This window comes from Lissotriton helveticus, chromosome 5_1 (assembly GCF_964261635.1).
Source record: "Lissotriton helveticus chromosome 5_1, aLisHel1.1, whole genome shotgun sequence".
In the NCBI taxonomy this organism is placed as follows: domain Eukaryota; kingdom Metazoa; phylum Chordata; class Amphibia; order Caudata; family Salamandridae; genus Lissotriton; species Lissotriton helveticus.
In genome coordinates this window covers 322,541,841-322,569,166 of record NC_136065.1, presented here as the reverse complement: position 1 = coordinate 322,569,166, position 27,326 = coordinate 322,541,841, and the positions used below count along the sequence as shown (strand labels likewise).

The window sequence follows — 27,326 nt, the reverse complement described above, 5'->3', positions numbered from 1 at the left end:
GACATCCTCAAGTGAATAATTTAGTGTGAAGGAACACTTAGACTTTTCTCACAATTCTTTTGCAACTGACTTTGGCTTCTAGCCACAATCTACTTATAAACATGCCTCTGCAACCCACATCAGGTGCGCTCAGCCCTTACCACATTTAACATGGAGTACTAATTGTACTCCAAACTTTAATGGTTTGTAAACTGTGTACCATATCATTTTCAACATCCATAATCACACTTGCCTCTAGTGCTTACTCTGTTTCCTTCTATGTTCCCACACGCATACACACAGTAATTGAATGCTGTATATAACTATCAAATCTTTATTAGCATTTTATGATATAAGGATTTCTGAAGGAGTGTATATAGCAGTATTATGAATAATGTCATTTGAGATGGAATCAGTGATGTAATTTAACAGGTCATGAGGCACACAATATGTGAGGTGGTAAGAAGTGTACAACGGGGTGCAAGTTATAGTTAGTTCAGGAAACTAGAACTGGCAAATTTCATTGGGTTTTCTTTTTCTAAATGTTAGTCCTTATGTCATTTCAACACCTAACTATAATGTCAATTTAATCCTTGATTTTTTTCAGTGAATGTATTTGTTTTTTAATATAAATTAAGATCTTGTAATCATACTAAACTATTACATCACTTTAAAATTCGTTTTTAAGTGTATTTCAGTGTTTCTTTTGATCATATTCAAAGTTGAGCATATGCCAAACTCCCTCCGACAACCTTTCCCCAACCCCCCTTATGTGCACACCTAACTGGGGGCAGTGCTAACATTATAAAAAAATATGTGCCGGGGCCCTCGTCAGGAGGCCACCGCAGTTTGCACCCCATATTGCCACAGTACTTACACGACTACCAAACATCACACTACTACAAGTGTGACAATTGAGACTGTTCAATACCACCAAAGCTTTAAGAATGGCTTGGGTGACAGGTATTAGTTGTTTGTAATATATATTGAATTAACAAACAACTGTTTTTCTGCTCATCCATAAATTACACAAACAGCGCAACCATGTGGCAGCTGGCTTAAGTGCAGGATCTGGCAATTATGTGCCGGTGCTGGCAATTAGGTGTTGGTGCCGAGCACCGGAAACGACAGGCTCAAATTAAGCACTAAGTAGCCGTTGGCTACAGGGCCTGAGTCCAAACCCCAGCTGGCACCCAACCCCTTACTGCGCATGGCCATCAACCATGCACAGCATTGGTTTGGCCTGGCTCCCAACCAACTGCAGGAAGCCAACTCCCAATGCGCACAGAATATGGCATGCACAGTGGCGGTTGGCTGCAGGGTCTGGTCTATGACCAGACACTTCTAATTTTTAAGTGCTTCGGTACACGCACTGGTACCCCTGTACTTCACTGGGGGCCTCCCTAGGTACCGCTCTTCTGGGTGCCTCTACTATGGTCCGCCACACGGTCTGGCCTCTGGGCCAACCCTCTTCTGGCACCCAAATACTTATGGGTTTCCAGCCACCCCCACTGCTTACAGTCGTGCGCAGCTATGGGTTGGCCCTCTGACCAACCCACTTAGGTGGGCAACCCCCACTGCACAAAGCCTGCACGATGGCGGTTAGCGCAGGGTCTGACCTATGACCAGACCCTAGTGCAGTACCACAGGACCACCGTACATGGTACAACATGAGGGTTATTTTGCTGGGTACCAGAACACATAGAGCTGAGTGCCTTTTTCATGGTGTCAGTGTGGGTTTAAAGTGCTTAGAAGTTTGATACCAAACTTCCCAGTTTTCAGTAAAGTCATTATGATGCTGTGGAGTTCGCAATGACAAACTCCCAGCAACATATACTCTTAATGGCATTACTGCACTTACAATGTCTCAGAATTGGACTAGACACTGTAGGGGTACAGGGCTTATGCACCTGTACTCTCACCACTGGTATAGTGCACCCAGCAAGATGGGTGGCTGACCTATGCCAAGGCAGTGGGTTGTAGGCATGGCACTCAGGGATGTGTGACATGTCGACTCTTCACTTTGTTCTGCACCAAAACATGCAGCCTGAAATAGCAGTGTCTGTGTGTAAAGGTACAGGGCCTCTAAGGGTGGCACAATAAGTGTTGCAGCCCTTCTAGGCCTTCCCAGGCCACAGTGCCCTTGATACCCATGGTACCTTTTAGAAGAGACTGACATGTGGCCAGAGAGGTGCTAATTGGGGAACAAGGCCTGAGTTTGGTAGAGAGCACAGGCCCTGGGGCCTGATTGGCAGGGACCCAGGGCACATCAAGTCAAAGTGCATCAGTAGTCTGGCAAAAAGTGTGTGTGTGTGTGTGGGGGGGGGGTTACTGCAACAGAAACCCAGCTTCCTACACCACCTTTGCCAACCCCACCCGGGAGGCGAGGTGAAGTACATATCTCAGTCCACTCCATCTTGAGGATTGGGGGACTCAGCCAATTGGGGAGTGGCTCATGCCCTCTCCCAATGGAGGGTGGCATAATAGGGGGTACACCTACCCCAAGGAAGGGACACATTGGTCCTTACTTGCTCACCCCTTTTAATGCCCCTAAAGTTAGTATTTATGGGAAACCCTGAACCTCTCCTCCTCAGATTCGAGGAAGAAAGAAGAAGGACCGAAGAGCTGTGCTGAACCAGGAAGAAGAGTACCCCTACTGCTTTGGCCCCAGCCCACCGGCCTGTCCCGCCTTCAACCTGCCTACAGCGAGAACTCCGTCGAGTCCAGCAGCCATCAACCCCCAGAACCCGTAGGACCTGCTCTTCACTGATCTAACAGACTCTGTCTCCCGTGAGCACCGAATTTGCCCGACCCAATACTCAGCCACAAAAACCAGATCCAGGCGGCTCCGCAATTCTGCTCCACTCTGCACCTGATGCCTACGGCCAAGGTTTGAGTGGCCTAACACCACAAGGAGGTCTCCTCAGTGATCCTGACCTGGGATCTGGTGATCTCTGACCTCCCTCAAGCTTCAAGAGATGACGCCTGCAGCCTGAACCAGAAGGGTCCCCCCCCCGACCACGACCGGAGCTGGCAAGAAGAACCTGACTGCTACACCTAGGAGCTCAGGGGATTCAAGGACCAGGTCGTCCCCCTCTCCATATACTTGCAACAACACAGGGCTTTTTCAAGACAAAAGACTGGTTAAATCGTCACGGTCAATCAAGTAAAAATTCAAGAACGTGGTCTCTGTGATTCCCTCTATCTCTGCGGTCCAGGAAGGACCACGTTCAGAGACCACGTTCTTGAAGTTCTACTTGATTGACTATGACAATTCAGACAGACCTTTGCCTAGTTCAAGGGGGGGTGCAAAAAAAAAATAAGGGGGGTTTCCAAAATGGGGTTGAAATTTAATGTATTTTCCATAGACTTTTTGTATTTTGTGTAGTGTGAAAAAAGCTTGATTTTTATGAAATTTGGCAGTATTAATTTTCAAGGGGCACAGATGCTTCAGTGGGGGTAGTGCAGGTAAGTAGAGTAAGTATTTTTTAAGTTGAAAGGTTTTTCAACTTAGTGATATCTTTTAGCACAATACTACTAATTGTAACTAGGAAGCTCAAAAAAATAAACTAGCCTGCATATGTACAGTATCAGATTTACTACATGAACAACTGAAAGACCCATTTGTGATTGAATGCTAATGGTAACCTATAAACAAACACATATTAAATAGAATACATCTTAATCTACATAGGTTTTCTATTCCATGCTCTCTGGCTGACAAAATAAAAGTGGCCCAACAAGCCAACAAAAAAACTTTTTCTTATCCACCCAGTGCTATAAAATGAAAAATTGCCCTGGCAGTGAGAAACACAAACTTTTATTTGGGGGACATCATAATTGGCCACTAGAAAAAAAAATAATGATCTCAATTTTTGTAACAATAACAATGATTGCCTTTTATTCACGTTGGCCTTCATATGTAGCACAATAAAAGTAGCAAGATTGCCCAAAGAATAAACTAGACTGCATGTGTAAAGTTTCAGATTTACTACATAAGCAACTGAAATACCCATTTATGGTTGCATGCTAAGGGAAACCTATAAACAAATACATAACGACTAGAATACCATGTGTGGCCCTGCATTGATTGGTAAATCTGGAGAAAAGCAAGGAAGTACAATTCACTGTTTTGCATTACTCTGCACACCATAATCTACATTGCTTCAGAATTTCACATACATCAGTATGCCACGCCACTGTAGCCACCCCACTTAACGCTATTCCAACCTACACCTCTCCACTGGGCGAGGCTCCACCCTACTCTACTTCACTCTATGCCATTACACTGTATGCAATGTCACTGCACGCCACTCCAGTCTATGTCACTTCACTGTATACCACTCCACTATACGCTATTCCATCCTACACCATTCTACTGTACGCCACTCCACTTTAGTCTATTCCACTGTATGCCACTCCACTCAACTGTACTCTGTTCCCCTGCATGCCGCTGCTCCACTCTATGCCACTCCAGTGTATGGCACTCCAACCTATACCACTTCATAGTATGCTATTCGATTGGACCCAACTCCAATGTACGCCACTCCACTCTATGCTATTACACTCTGACCTAAGCCACTGTACGCCACTCCAGTCTACACCAGTCCATTACACGGCACGCCACTATATGCTACTCCACTATACACTATTACAATCTACGCTGCTCCACTGTACAACACACTGCTCTAAGCCACTCCTGTCTACGCTATTACACTGTACACAACTCCATTCTATGCCTTTTCAGAGTATACCACTCCACTGTATGCCATGCCACTATATGCTACTCCAGTATATGCTATTCCACTGTATGACATTCCACTGTGTGCCACTCCATTCTATGCTATTCCACTGTATGCTACTCCATTGTATGCAACTTAACTCTACGCCACTACAGTGTATGGCACTCCACTTAATTCTACGCCATTTGATTGGACCCCACTCCAATGTATGACACGCCACTGTATGCTATTACACTTTACTCCACACCACTGTATGCTACTCCAGTCTATACCACTCCAATATACACCACTCCAGTGTACATTACTCCACTGTACACTATTACACTCTACGCCACTCACCCTACTCTATCACCCTGTACACATCCACACTCCACGCCAGTCCACTCTACGCTATCATACTGTATGCAACTCCACTTTATGCCTTTTCAGTGTATGCTACTTCACTGTATGCCACTCTGCTATACGCTACTCCAGTATATGCTATTCCACTGTCCCCCACTCCATTATTTGGTTCTCCACTTTACATCATTCCAGTGTATACCACTCCACTCTACCCCACTCCATTCTGCACTATTCCATTGGACACCACTCCACTGTGTGGTATTACACTCTAACCCATTCCAGTGTACGCCACTCCAGTCTACACTGTACATTACTCCACTATATGCTACTCCACTTTATGCCACTCCACTGTACTCTACTACACTATAGGCTATTACACTGTACGCCACTCTACTGTATACCACTCCAGTCTATGCTACTCCACTCTACTCTGTTCCACTTTTTGCCACTGCACTATATGCTACTCCACTCTACGCCACTCCAGTGTAGTCGCCTCCACTCTATATAATTCCACGCTACCAAACTGTACTGCACTCTATGCCACTCTACTAGACTCTACTCCACTCTGTCCCCATACACTTTACTATCCAAATTTGCACTGTGCTCTATGCCTGTAAACTTTATTGTGTAACACTCTACTCCACTCTATGACACTTTCCAAAACTGTACGACACAGCACTCCGCTCAACTGTATGAGACACCAGTCCAATTTATAGCATTTTCCTCAACTCTACGCTACACCACTTCAATGTATACCCCAATCTTTGCTAATCTACTGTATCATGAGCCACTCTATGTCAATCCACTGTGTACCATTCCACTCTGCACTATTCAACTCTATGACACTCCACTCTTCTACAATCCATTGTAGTAGAACACTGTACACCATTCCAGTGTATGCTACTCCACTTTACGGTAGCCCACTCTACGCCACTACTGTGTATGCCACTCCACTCTATGCTAATCCATTGTATGGCACTCTCCTTCACTCTATATATTTCCACTCTATAAAAGTCTACCTACCACACTTTATGACACTCTACAACATTCTACTCCACTCTATTCCTGTACACTTCACTGTCCAACTCTATACTCCACTCAATGCCCGTACACTTCTATTCCACTCTACTGTACAAGACCCACTACAATTTATAACAGTTTACTGTCTACGCTATGCCAGTACACTCACTCCATACCTCTCTACTCCACGACACACCAATACACTCTATTGTACTGTACTCCAAACTACGTTACTCGACTCTCCTCTACTGTATGATGCTTAACCTCACTCTGCTCTACTATACAACAATCCACTATATGCAGCTCCACTGGTTCACATGCTACTGTACTCTATGCAACTCCACCCTACAACAAGTAGCATAGCTAGGGGGGACAGTGGAGGCAGACCGCCCCAGGCGGCATGAGTTTTGGGGTCGGCAGCTAGCCCCTCCTTACCCCGCTCTTACCTGCAGCCGTAAGAATCGGGAGTACCCCTCTAAACTCCCCAGCTATTCACTGCAGCCGTTGCAACCACATGAATCGCCACCCCCCCCCACACTTTTCGTTCAGGCCGCCGCTGGCGGCAAACGCATTGGATACCACAGGCGGCCTACCGCCTAGCTACGCCACTGTACAACACTCTGCTACACTGGATGTCGCTCTCCGACACTTTGTTCCTGTCTATACCCCTTCACTTCACTGTACAATACTGTACTATACTGTATGGTAAAGTACAACACTCTACTCCAATCTACGATACTCTAGTCAAGTATTCACATTGTACGCAACTCTTTCTATGTCACTTCACCACACTTTACTCAACTCCACTCTGCCACAGTACTCTACTACTCCACTGTACACCATTTTACTCCACACCAGTCAATGCCGGTTTATTTTCTAACAATGTATGCCAATCCTCTGTACCACAGTCTACAACACTGTGCTATACTGTACACCACTCCAATCTACAAAAATCAACCAGACTGCATGACACTCTAGTGTAGTCTATATCACTTTCCAGTTCTGAATGACACCCCACTGTATTCTACTGTTCAACACGGTACTCGGATTTATGACACTTTACTCAACTGTATTCTATGCCGCTGCACTCCATGCCACTATAGTCTACGACACGCCACTTCACTCTATTACACTTTACTCCACTCTACACTAGCACGCTCCAGTGTATTCCACTCCACTCTGCTATACTCCACTCTATTACACTTTATCCCACTCTAAGCCACTGTACTCTACTCTGCTCTCTGCAGCTCCACTTTCTGACACTCTGCAACACTGTGCTGCACTCCTTAGCACTCTACTCCATTGTATGCCCATCCACTCTACTACACTTATAACACTCAATACAACATTCAACTTCTCTCTACGATACACCACACCAGTATTTGACAGGACACTCCACTCTACGACTCTCCCCTCCACTATAGTCTGCGACACTCCACTTGACGATACTCCACTGTATGACCCTCTACTTCACCCTACTCCACTCTAAAATGCTCTACTCTGACAGTCTACAACACCCTACTTTATTGTTTGACACGCCATTCCACTGTACAACTTTGCTGCTCCGGTCTACAATATTTGAGTCCACTATAGGAAACACTATGCCATTACTCTATATAACACTTTACTACACTGCGTGATACGCTACTACACTCTACTCTACTCCAGTCTATGACAATAGACTCTAAAACACTCTCTTCTCCACTGTACTGTACAACACTTCACATAACAACTCTCCTTCTGCGACTCTGCACTTTACAATTTCAAATACATTTTTATGTACAAAAAGTTTTAAAAACATTGAAATTCAATTAAAAAAACAAAGGTTAAAGCTTAGTTACAGTTGGGTAAACCTATCGGCCCTATACAAACCAAGATTAAACTACACAAACTTTAAAAATTCTAAAGTTATAGTTATAACTTTCATTTATAATTCATCCACCACCTTCAAATCTTTATAAGAAGTGGACCTCGTTTCAGCTTGCTAAGCAGACAGCACTAACTATAACTCACCACTCTATCATGAGTCTGAGTTGAAGGATAGGTTGCAGTCATAATAAAGACGTCTGAATCACTCTGGCTTATAAATACAGTAGCGATTGAGAGCTGGGGCTGAACGAAAAAAATGTTTTTCAGGTTGAGATAGTGTGGGTGCAGGGACTTATTTGTAATATAAGGGTTTTTTCTTCTCTGACATGATGGAAGATGTAATTGCCTACCTTTCAGCAGGAGCAGTAGGTGTAAAAAAAGAAAGTGAATAGAACTCCGCAAAGCTTACGACAGACAGCTGTCTATTCCCATTGTAAGATAAAAGATAGTGCTGGAGACCGGCTGGAAATGGCCTTGGTACTGCAGGCAGGGATGTGACAGACATGAGCAAACTATTGGTCCTTATTGGTCTTCAGTATCAATGTATCCATGAATAATGATCAGTGACTGCCTAGATACTGTCATGGGGACCTGAAGACGGGTTTTAGGTTCTATTTTTAGGACAGATAACCACTGCTTCAACAAGTATCTCTTCTTGTCTTCTTCCTCCACAGCTCCCTGAGGTCCCTGATCCCGAAATAACAGACCCCCGGGAAACCTGGATGAGGTTCGTCCACCGCCCGGACGATGGGAACAATTCCAAAAAAAAATGCAAAGGAAAAGACAAGAAATTAGTAAGTTATGCCTGTGCAGTGAGTGAGTGTGTGTGTGCATGTGCGTGCATGTGTGTATCTGTGCATGCTTTTGAGATTTCAAACCCATCATTCACAGGAAAATTCTGAGCAACCAAAGTAAAGCCTTCAACAATTGCTAGTAGGATAAATATTATCAGTGCCATATGCATTATGTATGTGGGAGATTTAGCTATAAAGCACTGAATTGAAAGAGACATCTTAAGACGGCACAAAAGGGATATTCAAGGCAGCTAAATGCTGGTAATGGTGTATCAATAGGCACTGGAGAGGACACAGTATGGTGGTTGCAATGGGGAGGGAGAGGTTCATGGCAGTGCTAGGATAGAGTGATGATGAGGACCTGAAGGCAGTGGAAAGGTGGTTTAGTAGCAATCCTTGGTCACAATAGGTGGAAGGAGGAGAAGTGGGATATGTAAGAGGAGGAAGAGTCTCAGACCAATGTTTGATGAGGCTGGTTCAAAAAGCCAATAGTTGATTGGGACACACCCACTCTTTGCATATTGTTAGCAATTGGTCTATTTGACAGCTGCATTTTCAAAACCCAGACCTAAAAACCCTACTCGTTTAAATTGTTATTTACAAAAAATAGTTCAGCAACACTGATACATACAATTCTGTGATTGCACCCTGATGCTTGACCTGCAGGCTGTCACAGTGCAGTGACGAAAGCATTTATGGTGTTTAGTGACAGAGGGCTTCAAGGAAGGGACAGCACTGGTGGTGTTCGGCAGACTGTGATAGCGCAGTAACAAGGGGCCTTCAAACTGCACAACAAAGGTGCCTGAAGGTTTGAGAAGCATTGACAGAGGTCATTCACACTCTAAGCACTGACAGGCCTGCAGGGGTTGACACTGCAGTAATCATTGGCCTGTAGATTGTATTACCACCTTTTGGCTCAGACACTGCAATAGCAGCAGGTCTTCCAGTTGTAACACTGCAGCCTGTATGATGTATCAGTGCAGTGGGAGAAAGCCCTTAAATTGTGAGAGTGCAGACTTCTGGGATGTATTAATGCAATGACAATGGGTCTGTGCAAAGCGGTCACTGACAGATGTCTGCAGACTGTGACAGTGCCGTAACTGTGGCTTGTAGTTTGAATTAGACCTAGTTCGCTCAGAGAGGGCTGTCGATTGTGATTATGCAGTGACGGTTGGCCTTAAAGCAGTAACCGTGGAGTCACAAAGGACCTGCATGCTGTGGCAGCGAAGTAACAGAGGCCTGCAGGCTAAGAGAATGTTCTTGCTGATGGGGGTGTTGGTTATAGCCTATGATAGTAGAGTGACAGAGGGCCTGTATGCTGTGAAAGTGCAGAGACAGTGCATTCTGTTTGCAGTTGTTGGTTGCTCCTTGGATTTGATTCTTATGCTTTCTTTTGGCTGCTCTCTAAGCGTGGCCTTATAGGACCCCCAGGCCCTCCCGGGCCCCAGGGACCCCCTGGACCTCCAGGAGCAGAAGTTACTCAGGATGTGCTGCTGCAGGAGTTCAAGGAGATGATAAAAGGTAAGGAAGCATCATCCTTCCTCATTCGCCTGCTCCAATGAATTGAAACCACTGAATGAATTCTTTTTATTGTTTGGTTACTCAAAACCATTACATTAAAACAAAATACAAGGTTACAAAATTACAAAAGTTAAAACCAAAGGAGTTTATGCCGCCCAAGGGGCGGGGTTGCGATGAGTGAGGATCATATTAAGGCGTGGATCTGCAAAGTCTCTATGAGGGGAGGCCCTCCCGTGCCATCAGCAGAGTTCGTGTCTGGTAAATGAACTTTCCGAAGGAGGCCATGTGCTTTACCGTTGTCAAGGTATAAAGGTAGGTGGTCGCCTCCTTTGCCGTGCGGAATCCTGATTGTCTTAGAATTGGCCTAAGATAGAGATTGCGGGCCATGCGCAGGGCCGGGCAGCAGAATAGTAGGTGGGCCAATGACTCACGTTTGTACCTGCAGAGCCTGCATTCCCGGAGTCTTGAGCCGGCCGTGCCGAAGGCATTTAGTTCTTTGAGAGGCAGCGGGTGTAGTCTGTAGGCTAAGATCTTATGAAGGGCTGCGCGGCCCACGGCCTGCTTGAGGTGATGTTTGGGATTATGCAGGATATGTGGTAGGAACAAGGACTCGTGTAGGTCTTTTTTTGCCAGCGACTCCAGGTCCAGTTCTCTTGACCGCGCCCGCACTTGTTTTTTGATGGAGTATTTGATGGCAGTGTAGCTGACATGTTCGGGATTCCAAGACTCAATGGCGAGATTGAGATGGTCCTTCGCCGCCTTGAGAGTGGCCGACCAGGGATTCCCTGGTTCTCTGAAGATGCAATTCAGCGTTGCCTTAAGTGTGTTCTCCTTGGCCGTCGTTGTTAAAAAGTAGTATTTGCTTAGGGCTGCCATCTCTTTCAAGTATTGCTGATTGAGTGAAAACTCCAAGTGGACGAGAGTGTTTCTCATACACCTCGGAAGATGGAATAGTCTCTTGTAGGCTCTGCAGTTAATTTTTTCTAGTTCTTTATGCAGTTTCCCTGGAAATGCTTGGAGAGCATAGTTTAGGGCCGACATTCATTTTGCTTTGAGTACTCGTTGGATGGCCATTGTGGACGGGCTATATAAGGAAGTGTGCAGCTTGCAAATGGCGTAAGTTATAGTTTTGCCTTTGCCTTGGATAGTCTTTAGGTGCGCGCTAGAGAGCCCCGACTCCTGAAAGCAAATGCCCAAGTAAGTGTACCGCTGAGTGCTTTCCAGCAAGAGGTTGCCAAGCCTCCATTTTATTTTCCGTATATTTTTTTATTTAACAGTAAGACAAGAGGAGGCAGTACAAAAATCAGGTGTCAGACAATAAAATGCGGAGCAGGGACAGGCGGGGAGTAATACAGATAAAACATCAATATAAGGAACACATAGTGTATCACAATTACGGATATTGGAGATAGGGAAATAAACAGTCTATCGTACGATCCAAAACCATCCCACCCGCGAGACCTCGTCCTAAATGATGCAGGATAATTAAGACCAGTTTGGACACCCGGACGATAAAGGATCCGTGTAGAATAAACAGCCCACCTCTCATAGAAGGAAAAAGGAGAAAGCAAAGGGGACATAGAAAAAAACAAAGGCAAAATAAAAAAAACCTCCCCTAACCCCCCACCCTGCACCCCTGCAATGGCTACGGCCTAACCCCACTAGCAGCGTGCCTGTCGCCCAAGAACTATCCTAAAGGAAGGGAAAAAGATAAAGTGGAGGAGGAGAAAGCAAATACACTCCCGGTCTCCCGTACCCCCCGCCAATAGCGACCACCCCGAGACGTAGTAAAACCAATATGCAGTAACATATACAAACCAGTCGGGGGAGTTTAGTCAAAAACCACCCGACTCCCGTCACAGTTTAGGCACAACCCCAGCCTTGCGTAAAGCTATTGTATCAAGCCCAAGCGATCAAGTTCAGCCCTGGCCAGAACGGTCTTTCATAAGAGTCTTTCTCACTCGAGCCGCCATCTTGATGGAAGAGGCAAAGCGTTCACAAAAGTTCATGTCGGTGCTGCAGGATCGAAAACAGGATAAAAGTTCACAAAGTCCACCAATCGAACGAGGAATGGTGTCCAAGAACAGCAAGTATCTCCAACAGTCACTGAGGAACTTGTCACCACACAAAAGACTGTCTATAGACGTATTAGGCGTCTGCAGAATCGGGCAGGAGGCGCTGGCGATAAGCACAGGCTGGCTTGTTGGTAATTGGGAACGGCCAAGGCTCATTAAATCCGGAATCTGCACGGGGACCTCGATCTCAGGCGTGCAATGCACCGCTGGTACCGTAGCTAGCTGGGAACTGAACGAAGAATCATCTTCCGGTCCCAGGATACCGTCCACTCTCACAATCAGTGTCCTGAACACAGCGATAGTGTGCGAATGGAGTGCCCCAATGGCGGCCATGACAGCCTGCAGCGATGGCGTGCCTTCCGTCCGCCCCATCCCCTCTCAATAGGCGATAGAGCCGGACTTGAACCCCGGAGGCCGGCTACTCCGGGGTAACAGGCCACGCAAATCCGATGTCGAGCAGTGGGCGCTCCTCGTCGTGCAGTATACACCTTCGCCGGTGGCGAGGGCCCCAGCCCGTCGACCCCGAGAGGGTAGCAAGGTCTCTGGGCACCAGACCCCGACCACGGCAGCCGGTGTGGAACGCTGGTGTGTCCACAGTGTAGTCCGTTGACAGGGTCGTCACCAAAAATCAACAATTCACGGCACACTTCGGGAGACCGGGCTCAGTCCAGGTCTCGTGGCCGATGTTGATCAATTCCGACCCGGGTAGGCTAGAAATCGAGTCCCCGGCTTCCACACGTTGTTAGGCCGAGAATGGAAACACGGCGTATCGTCGTCAGCCAATAAGGTAGAAAACTCGGGATTGCACCTTTAGAAGCAGAAAAACTTCATGAACACGGGAGTCTGGCGTGAGTTCAGGATTTAAGGCAGGATATTCGAGCTGCTGGCAGAGGTCGGCAGAGCCGGGAGCTTACGCGGCCATCTTGGTTGCTGGCGTAGCTCCTCCCTCCCAAGCCTCCATTTTAATTATTTTTTCTTTGGGTACTTTCCAAAGATAATGATTTTGGACTTGGATGAATTTGCTACAAGCTTATTTTTATCGTTGTATGCGGCAAGTGCCGTCAACGCCTTTTGTAGCCCAATTCTCGTATGGTCCAAGAGCACCAGGTCGTCGGCGTATTGCATAAAGTGGATTTTTGTCCCGCCGATCTTTGGGATATGCAGTGCTGCCCCAGACAAGGCTCTCTCCATGTCAGCTGTGTATAAATTAAATAGCATTGGGGCTAGCACGCACCCTTGTTTTAGACCACGATCCGTGTTGATCTTTACGGATGCATGGTCCCTCGAGAGTTTGATTCTTACCCACGTTTTATAATACAAGGATTGGATCGCCCTCAACAAAGCTGGATTGATGTTCCATTGGGCCAGCTTTCTCCACAGGATTGCACAATCTACCCCGTCGAACGCCGCCGAATAGTCAATAAAGCAGGCGAATAAGGGGGGGCTTTTGCGTGTCCGAGCGTGGTGGACCAGATAAGAGAGTGCAGTAATGTTGTCGACAGTGGCGGACCCTGGTCTAAATCCAGTTTGACAGAATGAGAAGAGACCTTCAGCGTTCGTCCAGTCTGTAAGGTCCCTCAAGATCGCACTGGCATATGCTTTTCCCTCGATGTCCAGAAGGGCAATCAGGCGATAGTTTGATGGTTCAGATTTGGGGCCCTTTTTGTGAATTGGCTGTAGTAGCGAGCCTCTCCATGAATCAGGGACATCCCCCAGAAGCCAGCATTCGGTGTACAGGTGGGTCAGGGTCTTTGACCAGAAGTCGATGTTTGCCTTAAATAAGTGTCCAGGAAGGCCATTGGGCCCCGGGGCACCATTGTGTCTGATGTTTTTTAGAATTTTGGACACCGACAGTCTTCCCGGCGGGGCAGTCATCTCAGTTATTGGATCTGAGTCAGCTCCAACATTAGTTGTTTCATTTTGCTTGGTAACGGGGCCGGTTTCAATGTAGAGGGCTTTTACATGGGCGACCCAGATGGGAGCCTCGAGGGAGTTTTCTCTGTGGTTTGTGCATCGTCCGAGGGTGCTTAGGTAGTGCCAGAACTCCTGCGATTTTCCTGGGCTCAGCAGGTCAAAGATTTTCAGCCATTGTGCTTCGCAGTGATCTCGTTTTGCCTCCCAGACCTTCTTTGAGTGACTTTTGCTGGCCTCTTGAAGTTGTTTCTTCATTGAGCTTGTGCCATGTTTGTAGAAGAGTTTACGTTTCTTGCTCAGTTGTTTGGCGCTAATTTTGAGTTCCACCTTGTGTCCATATGTGGGTGGAGAGTCCCTGTTAAATGTGCTATTTAAGGTTCCACGAAGGATCGCAGCCAGGGTCTCAGTGGTGGCATTCCAGGTTGCTATTGTGCCCTTTATCTGTTCATTCGGTGGCCAGCCTGGCCACTGGTTTGCCCAGTTGTTAAAGGATGTGATAGAGGTCTGTGCCCATTTAATTCTTCTAGGCAGCTTTATCAGATCTTCGCCATTGGATGCTCCAATGTATTCGAGCCTGTGGCGAGTGTCCGCTATGAGATTCAATGTGATGGTTAAGGCAGCGTGGTCGCTATCGTTGCGCGGGTGGACTGTAAAATTTGACATCAGAGGTTGTAGTTTTTCACTGAGAATGATGTAATCAATCGTTGTTTGGTTGTTATATGTAGGGCCGACGAAGGACCCTGGACTCAGATTTAGGAGGACCGAGTGCGCTGTCACCAGCTTGTAAGTTTTTAATAGGTCATTCAGAGCAGTGGTAGCCCCAGGCTGAAGTCTTCGTGTGGTTGATATCCCTATATTATGGGTATTGAAGTCACCAAGGATGATGCATTCCAAGGCCGGATGTTGGAGGATTAAGGACTCAAGGAGCGTTGTCAGCGTGGCCAGGTTGGATATGGGCCCATGTGAATTGTGATAGAGATTAATTAATAAGAACGCAATGTGTCCATTTGTCAGGCGACAGCCTTTCAGGATGCCTGCCTGTAAATTGTCCGGGAGATTAGGAATTACCACGAATTCCAGGTTGAGTGAATGCTTTATGTAGACGCATATCCCCCCGACGGTCTTCCGAATATGTTAAGCTTTTTTGCAGGTTTTCCATATTCTGCGTATCCTCTTATTGAAAGCGGGTGGAGCTGCCAGGATTCTTGTATGCAGATGATGTCTGCCTCTTCCATGAATGTCACGGCGTTTTTATTAAGAAGCAGCCTCCTAAGCCCTGCGACGTTCCAAGTCATGATTTTCAGACAATCCAGGGATAATCCCTGTCTGGAGGGTTTTGTTGGACGATGGTCATGTTGCAGAGAGGTGGCTCGAGGCATCGTGGCTGTGTTAGGATCTTGAGTTTAGTGCTAGCGGCAGCCAGGACCAATCTTTACTTGCGCGTCCCAAGGTTGCGCATGTGCGTGTACCCTGGTTCATATTAGTTGTTATTTTAATTGGGGTGCTGATGGTTGGGCCAGTGTTTGTGGCACCTTTGGACCCCTGGAGGATGGGCACGACGTGAGGCGTGTCAATGGGGTGGGCATGCAGGCATGAGATCCCTCCAATTCGCTGAACTATGTTTCCCATCTGGGAGTGTGCGGTTTGAGTTTTTAGAAGGAGTGGGTATTTTTGTGTGCACGTAGGTTTTATTATTATGCCCCTACTTTCCAATAGCTTGTGCTGGCTTCTCAGGACCTCAGCCTTATGCGGGCTCACGAAGATTAGCTCCGTGGGTTCATTTTTCTCCTCCGCATCTGGCGGGAGGAAAGAGATGGTATCAATGTCTGTAGTATTAGTTCCCTCCAATCCTGGGATATTTGCAAAACGTTTTAATAGATTGCTACGGTTGAGAATATCCCACGTCCCCTGGGAGACGTAGTCAGGGTACAACGTTATCTTGCGATCCTGGGGGTGGCTTATTCGGCAGGCTGAGTCCGCCCCATGGCCTCCTATTTGTGGTATTTGTACTGTGTCCAGTTGACTGTCATTTGTATGCCTGTTTAACCCCAATTTCCCCAAGTGCCGCGGATGGGCCTCCATCTGTGACAGGCTGGGGGCGCTTACGGTTAGTAGCGGCTGTTCAATTTCCCTGAGGTCTCTAATAGTCAGGGACACTTGCGATGCGCAGCCCTTCGCGGATGTTGATAAAGCAGCGACCCGAGGGTCGTATCTGTTTGGGTTTGCTTGAGTTGCTTCAGCGGAGCTGTGGCCATAGGGGTCCATTGCTTGTTTTAGGTGTGGTGCTGTTAAAACTGGCTGGGGGGTTACAAGTGAGGTTATTACTGAGTTAGTAGGATGAGTGTCTTCTGCGTTTGACTCGATTGTTTTCAGTATTTTCACAGTTGCTCCCAGTTTGGTCGTTTCCTGATTCACGATGTGGGCGGACATCTCATTCTCAGGCCGTAGCCATTCCCGGATGGTTCTGGGAGCGAGAGATTTGTTTCTGTTTGCCTTATTGAGGTTTTTTTTTTAAAATCTTGTTTTTCCTAGATAGGATGTGAAAGTCTGGGCTGGTTGATGTGGTAATATGCTGGGGCTCATGATTTTGTGTTTTGGTTGTGATGGCGTCTGACCTGCTCATGCTGAGCATAGGTAATGGTGCCTCCCAGGCAGTTTTATCTTCTTTATTAATCTGAGTAGAGTGGTTTGTTGGGTTTCTTAAACCTTCTGTTTTTGGAGGGTGCGGAGCTGGTTCCTGAGAGATCGGGTCCTTGATTTTGCCGACTTCATTCTTGAGGTCCTCAACTAGTGTGGTCATGATGTCCGGAAGTTTTCCTAAGTTGTTCAAGATTGGACTGCAACTGTATGGCGCGGGCTTGAAGTGTGTGCTGTCATGTGCTCTGCGAATCAGGGAGTTCAGATGGTCCAATTTACAGTCGATTCCAGATATTAAGTTTGAGACAGTTTGTAGAATATTTATCTGGGCATCGAGCTTGTCGGCGTGCATTATTGCCGCACCTGTCATAGAGATGAGTGTCTCATTGATCAGAGTTAGATGGTCTGTGATCACTGGGGGATTCTCCCCCCTATCCGAGCTTCTACTCATTGAAGATGGTAAGAAGGTCGTTTTATCTTGGTCCCGGGGGCTCTGATGCATCAAGTTCGAAGGTGGGGAGTGCCGGGCCAGTATTTCTGTGGTGGTTCCTCCCTCATAAATTTCATGTGTGTGACTGGTTGCGTCAGGCGTGTGCTCCCCTGTTGCCGGGGGTGCGCTACATGTGCTGATCAATATGTCAGCCGCGAGGGCCCCATTTAGGATCGAGTTCAGATGAGTATCTTCCGGTAAGCGGTGTAAGGGCGTTGTTGGTCTATTTAAGTCGGGTGTGGATGCGACCCTACCCGGAGCCTCTGATTTGGAAGGTATACCACCCTGTAGCGTAGTTATTATTGGTGATAGGGGCCTTCCTGGAGCCCGTGAGGCAATGGAGCTGGAGGGTAGGCTGTCCTCTATGGCTTTGTTGGGCGGAGTGCAACTTAAAGATCTAATTGGTGCACCTGGACTTGTAGCCAGAGGGTAAAAGAAGCTTCTTATGTCTCTGTTTCCTAAAGAGATGTTTGCCCCGGGGCTGGAAATAGAGTGAGCCGGGTTAAAACGCCTCCCATCTTGCCCTACTTGCGACGATGTCAGTGCTGGGAACGCAGTTTGTAATCCTAGGGACGTCGGCGTTGCACCGGTCGCACCTGGTGTTCCCGGGGTTCCCCCCTCCGACAGCCCAGGTCCGGAGTAAAGGCCACCCGTGCCTGGGGGGTAGAAAAGTTTTGCCTTCCGTCTCCTGGCTGTTCTGTGTGGCCGAGGCTTTTCTTGTGCCTGCAATAAGGACGAATTTCTAGTCCTCATTGTTTTTCTCTGTTTTGGCTGTCACTTTTTTTCCTACAGCAAGGTGGCCGCTGCGATGTATCAATGACAAACAGTCAGGCGTATTCCCCGGCGTCTGCCCTTCTGTTGGCAACCACTGAAGATCTAGCTGGAGCGAGCGGGGCACACAGGGGGGGGCCGCTGGCGAGGTCGGACCTAGTCAGACCGGCCTAGGCCACCGCCCCCGGGCTCTTACTTCGCAGCTGCCTCTAACGGCAGCCGCGCTCGCTGATCCGCTGAACTTTCCAGAGTCAATTCAATACAGTTTCTATGGGGTCTTGCCTTGATTGTGGCTTGATTGTGGCTGGGGAGTGGGTGCGGTAATGTTCCAAGGGGCTCCCGTCAAGAAACCCCCACAGCAGGTCTCAGGCTGCAGAGGGGCCACGGGTGGGGGAGATGGCTTTAATAATGCAGGTAATGCAGGTAATGCAGGTGCAGGGGGTGATTTGAAGAAAGATGAGGAAAGTGGGGGAGCGGGGAAGCCCCAACCTGCTTCTGCTGCTCTGCTGTCCCCCCGTCAACCTCCCGTGAGTGACTCCACCCCAGCTCCGCTCGTCCACCAAACTGCCGCCTGAACACCGAACTGCTCAGCCGCTCACCTGCCGCCTGTGGAGCATAAAGCACGGCTTGGAGCATAAAGCACGGCTGGAGCCTTGCCATACCCGAGCTTTTCTCCCGCGCCGTTCAGCGTTCTCGGCGTTCACGTCGGCTATCACAGACTTCACGGCTTCACAGCTTTCACGGATTAGGGAGCGGCAGACAGGAGCGGCAGCCACAGCGTCCGTCTCGCTTCGGCGATGTTGGCGTTTCTGGCGTTTCCGTTCGCGGCTCGTGGGCCCCCTCCAGTGGCAGAAAAGGGTGCCGATCTGAGTCAGTGAGCCTTGAGGTCAAAGGCCTTCTCGATATCCACAAATCGAAACCACTGTAGGTATACAGAAAGCCCAAGAACTGCCAGACTCCCCTTCTGTTAGAATAGGAATTTCATCAACGGATGGTTTCTCAATGCGAGCATTCGTGGCCATCCACCACCGCCCGCATTGAGAAATCTTGCTGGGAGGTAGTCTAGCACTGGATTTTCCTTGCTCACGCTCGCCGACCTAATGTTGGCTAGTGAGGAAAAAACTCCGCTCTGCGAGTTTTTGTAATTCCACGTGCTCCGTGGAGCGCGTAGGGAGGGAAACTCCACAAACTATGCGAACAGAGCAGAGTTCACCACCCAGGCCTAGTCAAGAACACCTTAAATTCTGCCTAACAATTATTGAGACATGCTATACAACAAAATGTATCTTTGAGATGCTAACTCAGAGAAAAGAAAATCTAAAACTGTGTACCCAGCCTTAAATTATCACCATTCACCAACAATGCGGGTTCCTCCAAGCCCCATCTCGTTGCCTTTCAGATCGGGTGCTTAAAGCGGCATAGTTTAGTCTCTCTCAATGTCACAGATCTCTTATTTTGAACTTTTAGTGGACGTCATTTAGGGGTCAGGCGTCAGATGTTGCAACTCTGACCCCTGACACTGCCCTTGTAACTTCTGGTCCCTGTGGTTACAAAGCCAGTGATAAATATCTGTTCCTGTTGTAATATTTCATTTAGCGCTTTTATAATGAAACTGCCTGTGGCTGGACTGGATACAGAATAAAAACGAGCAGTTGGAAACTGCTACAGTTTATCAATTAGCTTGCAGCCCACTTCTGTCGCTCCCTGGGGCCCCAAGCGTGAGCAGGCTTCTCTTGGGCTGTTACAATGGTTATTATGTGCTACATTTGACAAAGTGTGTCATGTCCAAACCTTAGACATTATAGGCGTGGCCATGTTTAAAGGTTTGTGTTTCTGAGTCAGCAAGGAACTCTGTGTGGGGAAAACATTTAAAAAATGTTTGAGTCATTGCATCTCCCTACATTTCGTCTACTAATTACTAGGCCTGAGCGAAGCACTATGCTATGCTCGCGTAGTTTGCGAAGTTTGCGCTACTTCGCACTACGCGAACTGCATGTAGCACAGTGCAAACACGCATAGCGTAGTGTAGTGCAGCGGTCATTTTTTGCTTGCTCGCAATCCTCAACGTCAAGATGGTGACCACGAGCAAGCAAAATTACATCCCGGCGAGACTTTTTCCTTGTTCGCGATCAGCAACATCAAGTTGCTGATCGCGAGCATGGCAAATAAACCTCTCAGCGAGATTCTCAACGCGGGGAGGTCAGGTTTCTCATAGCGAATGGTCGCGTATGCTCGCGACCGCTCACGAGGAGAAACTACCAGTCCGCATTGAGAAAGCTGCCGCTCGAGTAAAAATCTACTCGAGCGCCAGAAAACTACAGCTTGCACTGTGCAAGATGCAGTTTTCACTGATTGCACAGTGCTGGATGCTTGTCCGCACTGTGCAATCATTGAAATCGGCATCTTGCACAGTGCGAACAGGCTACTACGCAGTTCGCGTAGTTCTGCGCGTAGCTCGCATAGTGCAAAGTGCACTTTGAGTAGCTTCGCGAAGCGCTACTTCGCAAACTACGCCCTACATCAATTAGGATAATTTATTGCAGTAATTCACTTCACAGTACAAGCCTGTGCGAAACTCAAGAGAAGGCTGGTGTCAAGTTGTCCTTCAAATGCTGAAACTGCAACTGCTTTGTATGCCTCCCAGTCCACACCACCTGGGTGGTCGGGGGTGCAATCTTTTCGGTGCAGATTATGCACAGGAAAGAATGGGGTCTTCTGATTTTGCACAGCCGAATACAGGTATGATTTTGCATAGCCCAATAATGGCCTCAGAGGGTTTGGCTTGCCAGATTGTTCAAAGATGGCAGGGCATCACGTGTCAGTCCTGGGATTTCGTATAAATAAAATGTGCACCAGGGAATTGTAGTCCTGGCTTGCTTTAGCAGGGCCAATTGCGCAAGCACACCCAATGATTTGAAAAAAAAAAAACAGGAGGGCTGGCACAGTGCTACAGTATTGCCAATTGCCAATATATGTCCCAGGTTTTGCGCTAAGTGAGATGGCGCTAGGCCTTTGAGACAGAAAACATGTGCATACAGAATATTGCACTTGACATCTGAGGCTGTAAACAATGTACAGGGAGGCTGCACTAAAAGCAGTGAAGGCTAACCATTGCTTAATTTGAGTCTGTGGTTTCCGGTGCCCAGCACCGGCACTTAATTGTCCACTCCAGGGCTTGTGACAGTTTGACACAAGGTGGTGCTGTCTGGATAATTTCGAGATGACCACAACAACAGTTAATTAGTCACTCAAAACACATTACAAATTAATCTTACCTGTTGCCCCAAGCATTCCTATAGCTTTCGGGCCTGAAATAGTCCGAATTGTCACACCCTTGCAGGAGTGTGATTGTTAGTAGGTGTGTTGTCACTATTATTGGCAGCTTAGCTGGGGCAATGTGTGCTGCAAGCTGCAGTGGTCTCCTGGCAGAGACTGGTACTTATTTGTTTACAAATTAAGCACTGGCGCTAAACCCATACACAAATAGGTTGTTTGATTCAGACTATATTTGCACATGTGGTGTCTGCACTCAGCAGTCAAGTACATGCTTATTCATGGCAAGAATGTACAGACATTTGCTGCTATACCTAACCATAATGAGCATGTGAATGGACTACATAGCTTTTCTGTAACTATTACAGTGCGTATGAAGTTCCCAAGGTGAATACCGCCTTTCAAGTTATTATGGACAATGTGATCTCCTAATGCATTCTGAGCGTTGTAGACTTGCTTTGCTTCCATTGAACTAATTAGATTAGCACATCTGAAAACTGATTTTTAGGTAAAAAGTTCTGGACTGGAGACAGTTTTCTTGGTTACCTGGATTGATGTAGTCATCCTAGAGACAACAAATGGCATATGCAGCTACACTTGATATTATCAGACTATAATTCAGGATATGTTGGGTGTGGTTGGCCATAAATTGTTCATGTATGATTATTGAAGGGTCACGTTGGCATATGGCGGTATGCTTGTGCATTTTAGTGTCTACTTGCTTATGACTGTGTAACCATAAGATTGTTGATTCTGTGTAGATGACAGCTGAGCCCTGGCATATCAAGTCTGTACTCCTAGTTTTTTATGGCAGCACACTAGTTAATATTAAATACATAACACAACCATAATCAGCTTTAGTAGTTGTTTGTGTTGTTATTAATCCTGGCTGTACCTGCTAGTTTTACTTTAATAATGTCACTTTCTGTGACACCGTTTTTTATTGTGAGGTCATCGGACGCCAAAGATCATTTGATGTAGCTTCATGTCAAGTGATGCAGCAGTGATGTCACTTCTGCTACCCCCTGGACTTTGGTGAACCGACGTGAAAAAGGGGCCGAGTGTGGTGGCAGCAGGAACGTCCCCACTGCTAAGCAAACGCTGCGATCAGGCCTCTCTCTAGGCTGACGACCGACTTGCTCCTTAAGGGCCACATGCTCCCCCTTCTCTTATGCCAGAAGTGTCCGGATTGCAGTCAGCCAGAAGTATCTGTTCCGTCTCCATGCTGCCAGCCAAGGCCGGCAGCCCAGAGTGGCAGCAGAAAGACAGTTTCCTGGATCCAGAGGTCCTGTGGGACTTAGAAACTGAAGGGGTAATGTGAATCCTCGCCTGAGATGAGGAGAGAACATTTTGTGCATCTTCCAAAAAGCAACATTTTCCGACATTGCCAGATTACACAGGGGAACATAAAAAATGTGCAAATCCCCCTCCCCCCCCCAACTTTAGATTCCAGAAAACGGCAAAATTTCATTATTTCCGGTTGGGTTTTAAGTCACTTTTTTGATAATGTAGGTTGGGTCTTTGAGTAAGGGTGAGCGAAGATTTTTTTTCACCTGTGAAATCGGGTGAGAAACACCTCCAGCAAAGACAATAAAAGTTTCTGACTTTGCAGCAGCAAAGTTTAACCTGCCACACTTGGCTGATGTCCAGCCGCAGGCTGTTCCCCAATTGGAAATAGCCATTAAGGGTACGGCAATAGCCAGGCAGGGGCAGAGTGTGAGGTAGGGCCTGAGATCTAGGGATGACGGAGATAATAGGGAAGCTTGAAGAATTGCACTTTGGCTTTGCCCGGAGGAGGGTGATGAACTGTAATGGTGAGAGATCTAGGGAACAGCTGTCGAGAGCAGCAATCTACCTGCTGCACCTCCCAGCAGAGGGAATAGTTTCAAACTAATACAAAGATTTTTATTTTTTAAAAGTCACAAATTTAAATTCCTAACTAAAAAAAACCTACGTGGAGCTACAATTCGCTTCCTTTGCAGCTTTGCACACTACTATTTTAAGTTTCAGATACATCCTTTGTTTGATGTCTGCTGTTGCTTAGAGAATTATGATATCAACTGGTTACCCCTTTCAAGTATAGCTCATCGGAATGGCACTAGATGGCCTCTTTTTCACACAGTTCCTTACACAAAGTCACTAGACTTCAACATGGGCTCCCTAGTACTTTCATTTAAGACACATACTGCTTGAAAAGCTCGGAGTCCTACTTACAACTAAGCCTTCTTCACAAAATAAAGGGATACCTAATCCAAACTGCCTTTTAAGTCAGAGTATAAGGCTTTGCCCTCTTTCACCTCCATGGAACATGCTCTATTATCCACTCTGCTATTCTTTCCTCAGCCCCTTTTCACAATTGCTAAAATACCACAGCACACCTAGAAAAACAACTTCCAACGTAATTACCTTTTGCTGTATCCCATCAATCAATTTTTTATCCCCTTCAAGCCTACTTGTGTCATCAACAAGGTCAATCCCAAACACAAAACAGTCGACGTCATTGTGAAACTCATCGTATCAGACTGAAGTCTCACAACAAGAAGTAAATCTCATTCATACAGAGATACAATGCAGAAAAAAAACATCAGAGAAATCTTCTGGGCCCCAAAACTATGAAACTCCCTATAGTCAACCCACAAACTCCTCCGTCATCTTCCTCTGAAAAGAGTTACTCTCCTCTCCTCATCCCGCAGTGCCTCTCAGCAAATCCACAAATTTAGTAATCCACTCCTCTCATCTAAGCCTAATTCCGCCTGCTCTAGTAGCTCTAAGCTTCCACCTCTGTGATTACTCAACACCCCTGTGAGCTCTTCATGTGATCACAAATGTTTCCCATTGGTTCTATGCAATAACAAACATAACAGAAATACATAAAATAATACCCTGTTAACAATGTGCTAGTCAGATTTAGATTTACTCTGTTACTGCTGATATTTGGGCCATTTACTCTGTTGCTGTTGTTTACGCTATTTAATTATAAGTATGGCTGTGGGCTACAACAGTTCCACAAACATAGTTTTCCAGAATGCACAACTATTACCCTCTACCAAGCTACTAAAGTTGTGAAGTCGGCATAGCTACTTAGCTTTTTGTAGGACAATTTCCTTGCTAAAAGTTGGGCTTTGCAACAGTGTTCTCCCGGTTACTTTTAAAAGTTTGTGAAGTTCACAATATATGTACGATTTGAAATAAATCATTTACAGAAGCAAAGTCCTTCAATCTTTCACCTGCTAATTAAAGTACAAAATTCTGGCAGGAAGTGGTAATACTGCAAACAAACACGTTCAAATCCAATAGATATGGCTGCATTTTGAGTCCTGACTAAACCATTTAAACAGTGAAAATAAAAATAAAATACAAAAAAAAATGTAATTTATGTATGAGATGCCTTTATGAGGTAAATAATTTAATGAGTGGTCATTGAGTGCATTATCGAGATGAAAACTAGTTCCTCATGCATTGCAATGCACACACTTAATAAGAGAGTGGAATAATACATCAAACAGCCAATAGCTTGAGGTAAGAGATTCATTCTCCCCTAGTTGGAGTCAACGCACACTCTTTTTATATTCTAAAGCATTGGTAACAATAAGCCAAATGAGAGGGCTGCTGTACACCAGCAGAAAATAGAGAAAAGTAGAGAACAGGTCTTTTCCATCTATGCTCCTAGGATCTGAAGCAACATCTCCATATACATTAGAGCTGCCCCAACCCTCCTGTAATTCAAAAAATTATATGAACCCTGCTGTGAAGTGTACTTGTACCATTAAAAGCCATGATGGAATAAAGAAGCCCAGTAACCTATAGAGATTTGGAGATATAGTTTACAGGGCAGCTTGACTAACAACCTAGGTAAGCAAGTAGTCTTTACCAAGCCACAAGCTGAAAGCCACCGATAACCTACCATCCATGGTCAACTCAAAGTAGAAGTGCTGCTGCTTTGCAAAGATCCTTTAATGTCACCTCATTCCAAAGGATTAAAAAAGCTTTGCCTTTTATTAATAGGGAAAGACTTCTGTTCTTCAGTACCTCCATCCACTGCACATTTATTTACAAAGGTCTTAGACTGAATCACCTGTAGTTGTCATCTCAGAAATACAATCAAGGTCTTCAAAACTCCAGGCAAGCATAGTGACAGGTTGCATTGAAAATTGAACCAGCCTCTGCTTTAGGCCTGACTAGAAAACATTTCCTTCATTGCTATTGTTATGAACCCCAATGTACCCCAATATAGGCCTAGGTAGTTACACATCCTTTTACCTACATCTGTCCTACCATTGTTCTACAAAATGGGTCTGACGCTGACCTTTTAGCAAATTAGGTGCTACATGACTGTTGTGTGGTTTTGCTCCGAAAACTAGCCTCATGTATTATGCATGAGGATTCTCAGTATCACAGCAGGATTACCATCTTCTGCGAAATAACTCTGTATAAGGGTCACCTCTGTCGTCATCATTGTCTGACATGCCCATAGTACACCTCTAGGTAGAACCCCTGAGGGTACATATTGGGTATATAAGTGCTACATCTTAACTGGGCAGGAAGAGGAGAAAAGGAATTCCTGACACGCTAAGGTGAGATGCTGAGGTCCCTTACACGCAGACCCTCCAGCAAACAGTGGTCTGACATCCCTTGCAGGGTGTCCATCTCAAGACCAAGATGGGGTCCTTTGCTCTCCCACATCAGGTAATGGGGTTGGCTCTATCCTAAGGGGATTCTTGGCTATACACCAACATACTTGATTTTTTTTAAACATATTTTTATTGATTTTCCGAATATTAACATACCAAAAATGGATCTTCCCATGTACCACATACAGCTTCCATTGACTTCTACTACTGACGATATCCTCAATCAAGTCGTGGTACATCCCCCCTCTCGTATCCCCTCCCCCACCACTGGTGTGCCTCCATAGCATAATCTTTCAGCTATTACTGGACATTAGAATCCCATGTATTAATGATCGGGAAACGGTTGTGTTACAGTACAGGTCAAAACATAGTTACTCAAACATCACCATTGAGTCCATCAATCAAGTCCCGGTTCCTTCACCTTGAATCAATGCTTCTTGTGGGTCTTGCTCCTCTTCCAGTTCTGACCCCTCCCCTGATTCAGACTCTGGGGTCAACAATAGTCCCACTAAGGCCTCCCACGCCCTCGCCACCTCCAGTGCCTTTTCATTCTTCGTTCTCAGGGCCTGTTGCAGCCTAAGCGCACTTTCACTCTGCGCCCACTTTAGCATCTCCGCCCGCCACCTTCCCAACCCTGGCCCCCTTGCCGATTTCCAGCGCATTGTGATTTCTATTTTAGCCAATACGAGGCCCAGTTCTATAAGCTTACTTGTCACTTTCGTTCTGGTGGTATGTGGGAACCATATACACCAACATACTTGATAGGTACATTTAGGTACATCTAGTTAGGGTTCACATCGTAGGAGTACGAATTGTTATTGTTATGCATATATATGCCTGAATATAGTCATTGTTTTAGCACTATGGTAGAATTCTACCTTTTCTTTACTCTATTGGTGCTCATAATCGTATATATGTGTTTATGTCTCATGGTTGTTGCAGCACAAATATTTTATACTAGAATGTCGCTGGTTCAATAAATACTTATTGAAAATGTCCCACCGTTTATTCTGTGTACCTCTCTGAGACCGAATGAGCACGAGTGACTGAGCGAAAAGTACTGTTCTGTTTCCACAATCCCTGAGGGGTCATGGTTGTCACGTTCGATAGGTGCCAGAAACTTTTCTCTCCAACGTTCGAGGGGCTCATAGTGGCACTATGAGCTAGCTAGTCTACAGACTAACATACTTCGGGGTGTTTGTAATCAGTCTGGACCCTTAGTTTATATTGTCTAAACATGCAGATCCTGTGGAACTACACAACACTAT

General features: G+C 46.3%; 1 protein-coding gene across 2 annotated transcripts in view; it reads left to right on the top strand.

The window, feature by feature from the left end:
* C1QTNF12 (C1q and TNF related 12) overlaps positions 1–27,326 on the top strand; it is a 197,401-nt gene that overhangs the window by 107,489 nt on the left and 62,586 nt on the right. For both annotated transcript variants that reach the window (XM_078642378.1, XM_078642379.1), the window contains exons 2-3: positions 8,627–8,746; positions 10,156–10,267. In XM_078642378.1, the coding sequence (XP_078498504.1) occupies positions 8,627–8,746; positions 10,156–10,267 (232 nt within the window). The remainder of the gene's footprint in view (positions 1–8,626; positions 8,747–10,155; positions 10,268–27,326) is intronic.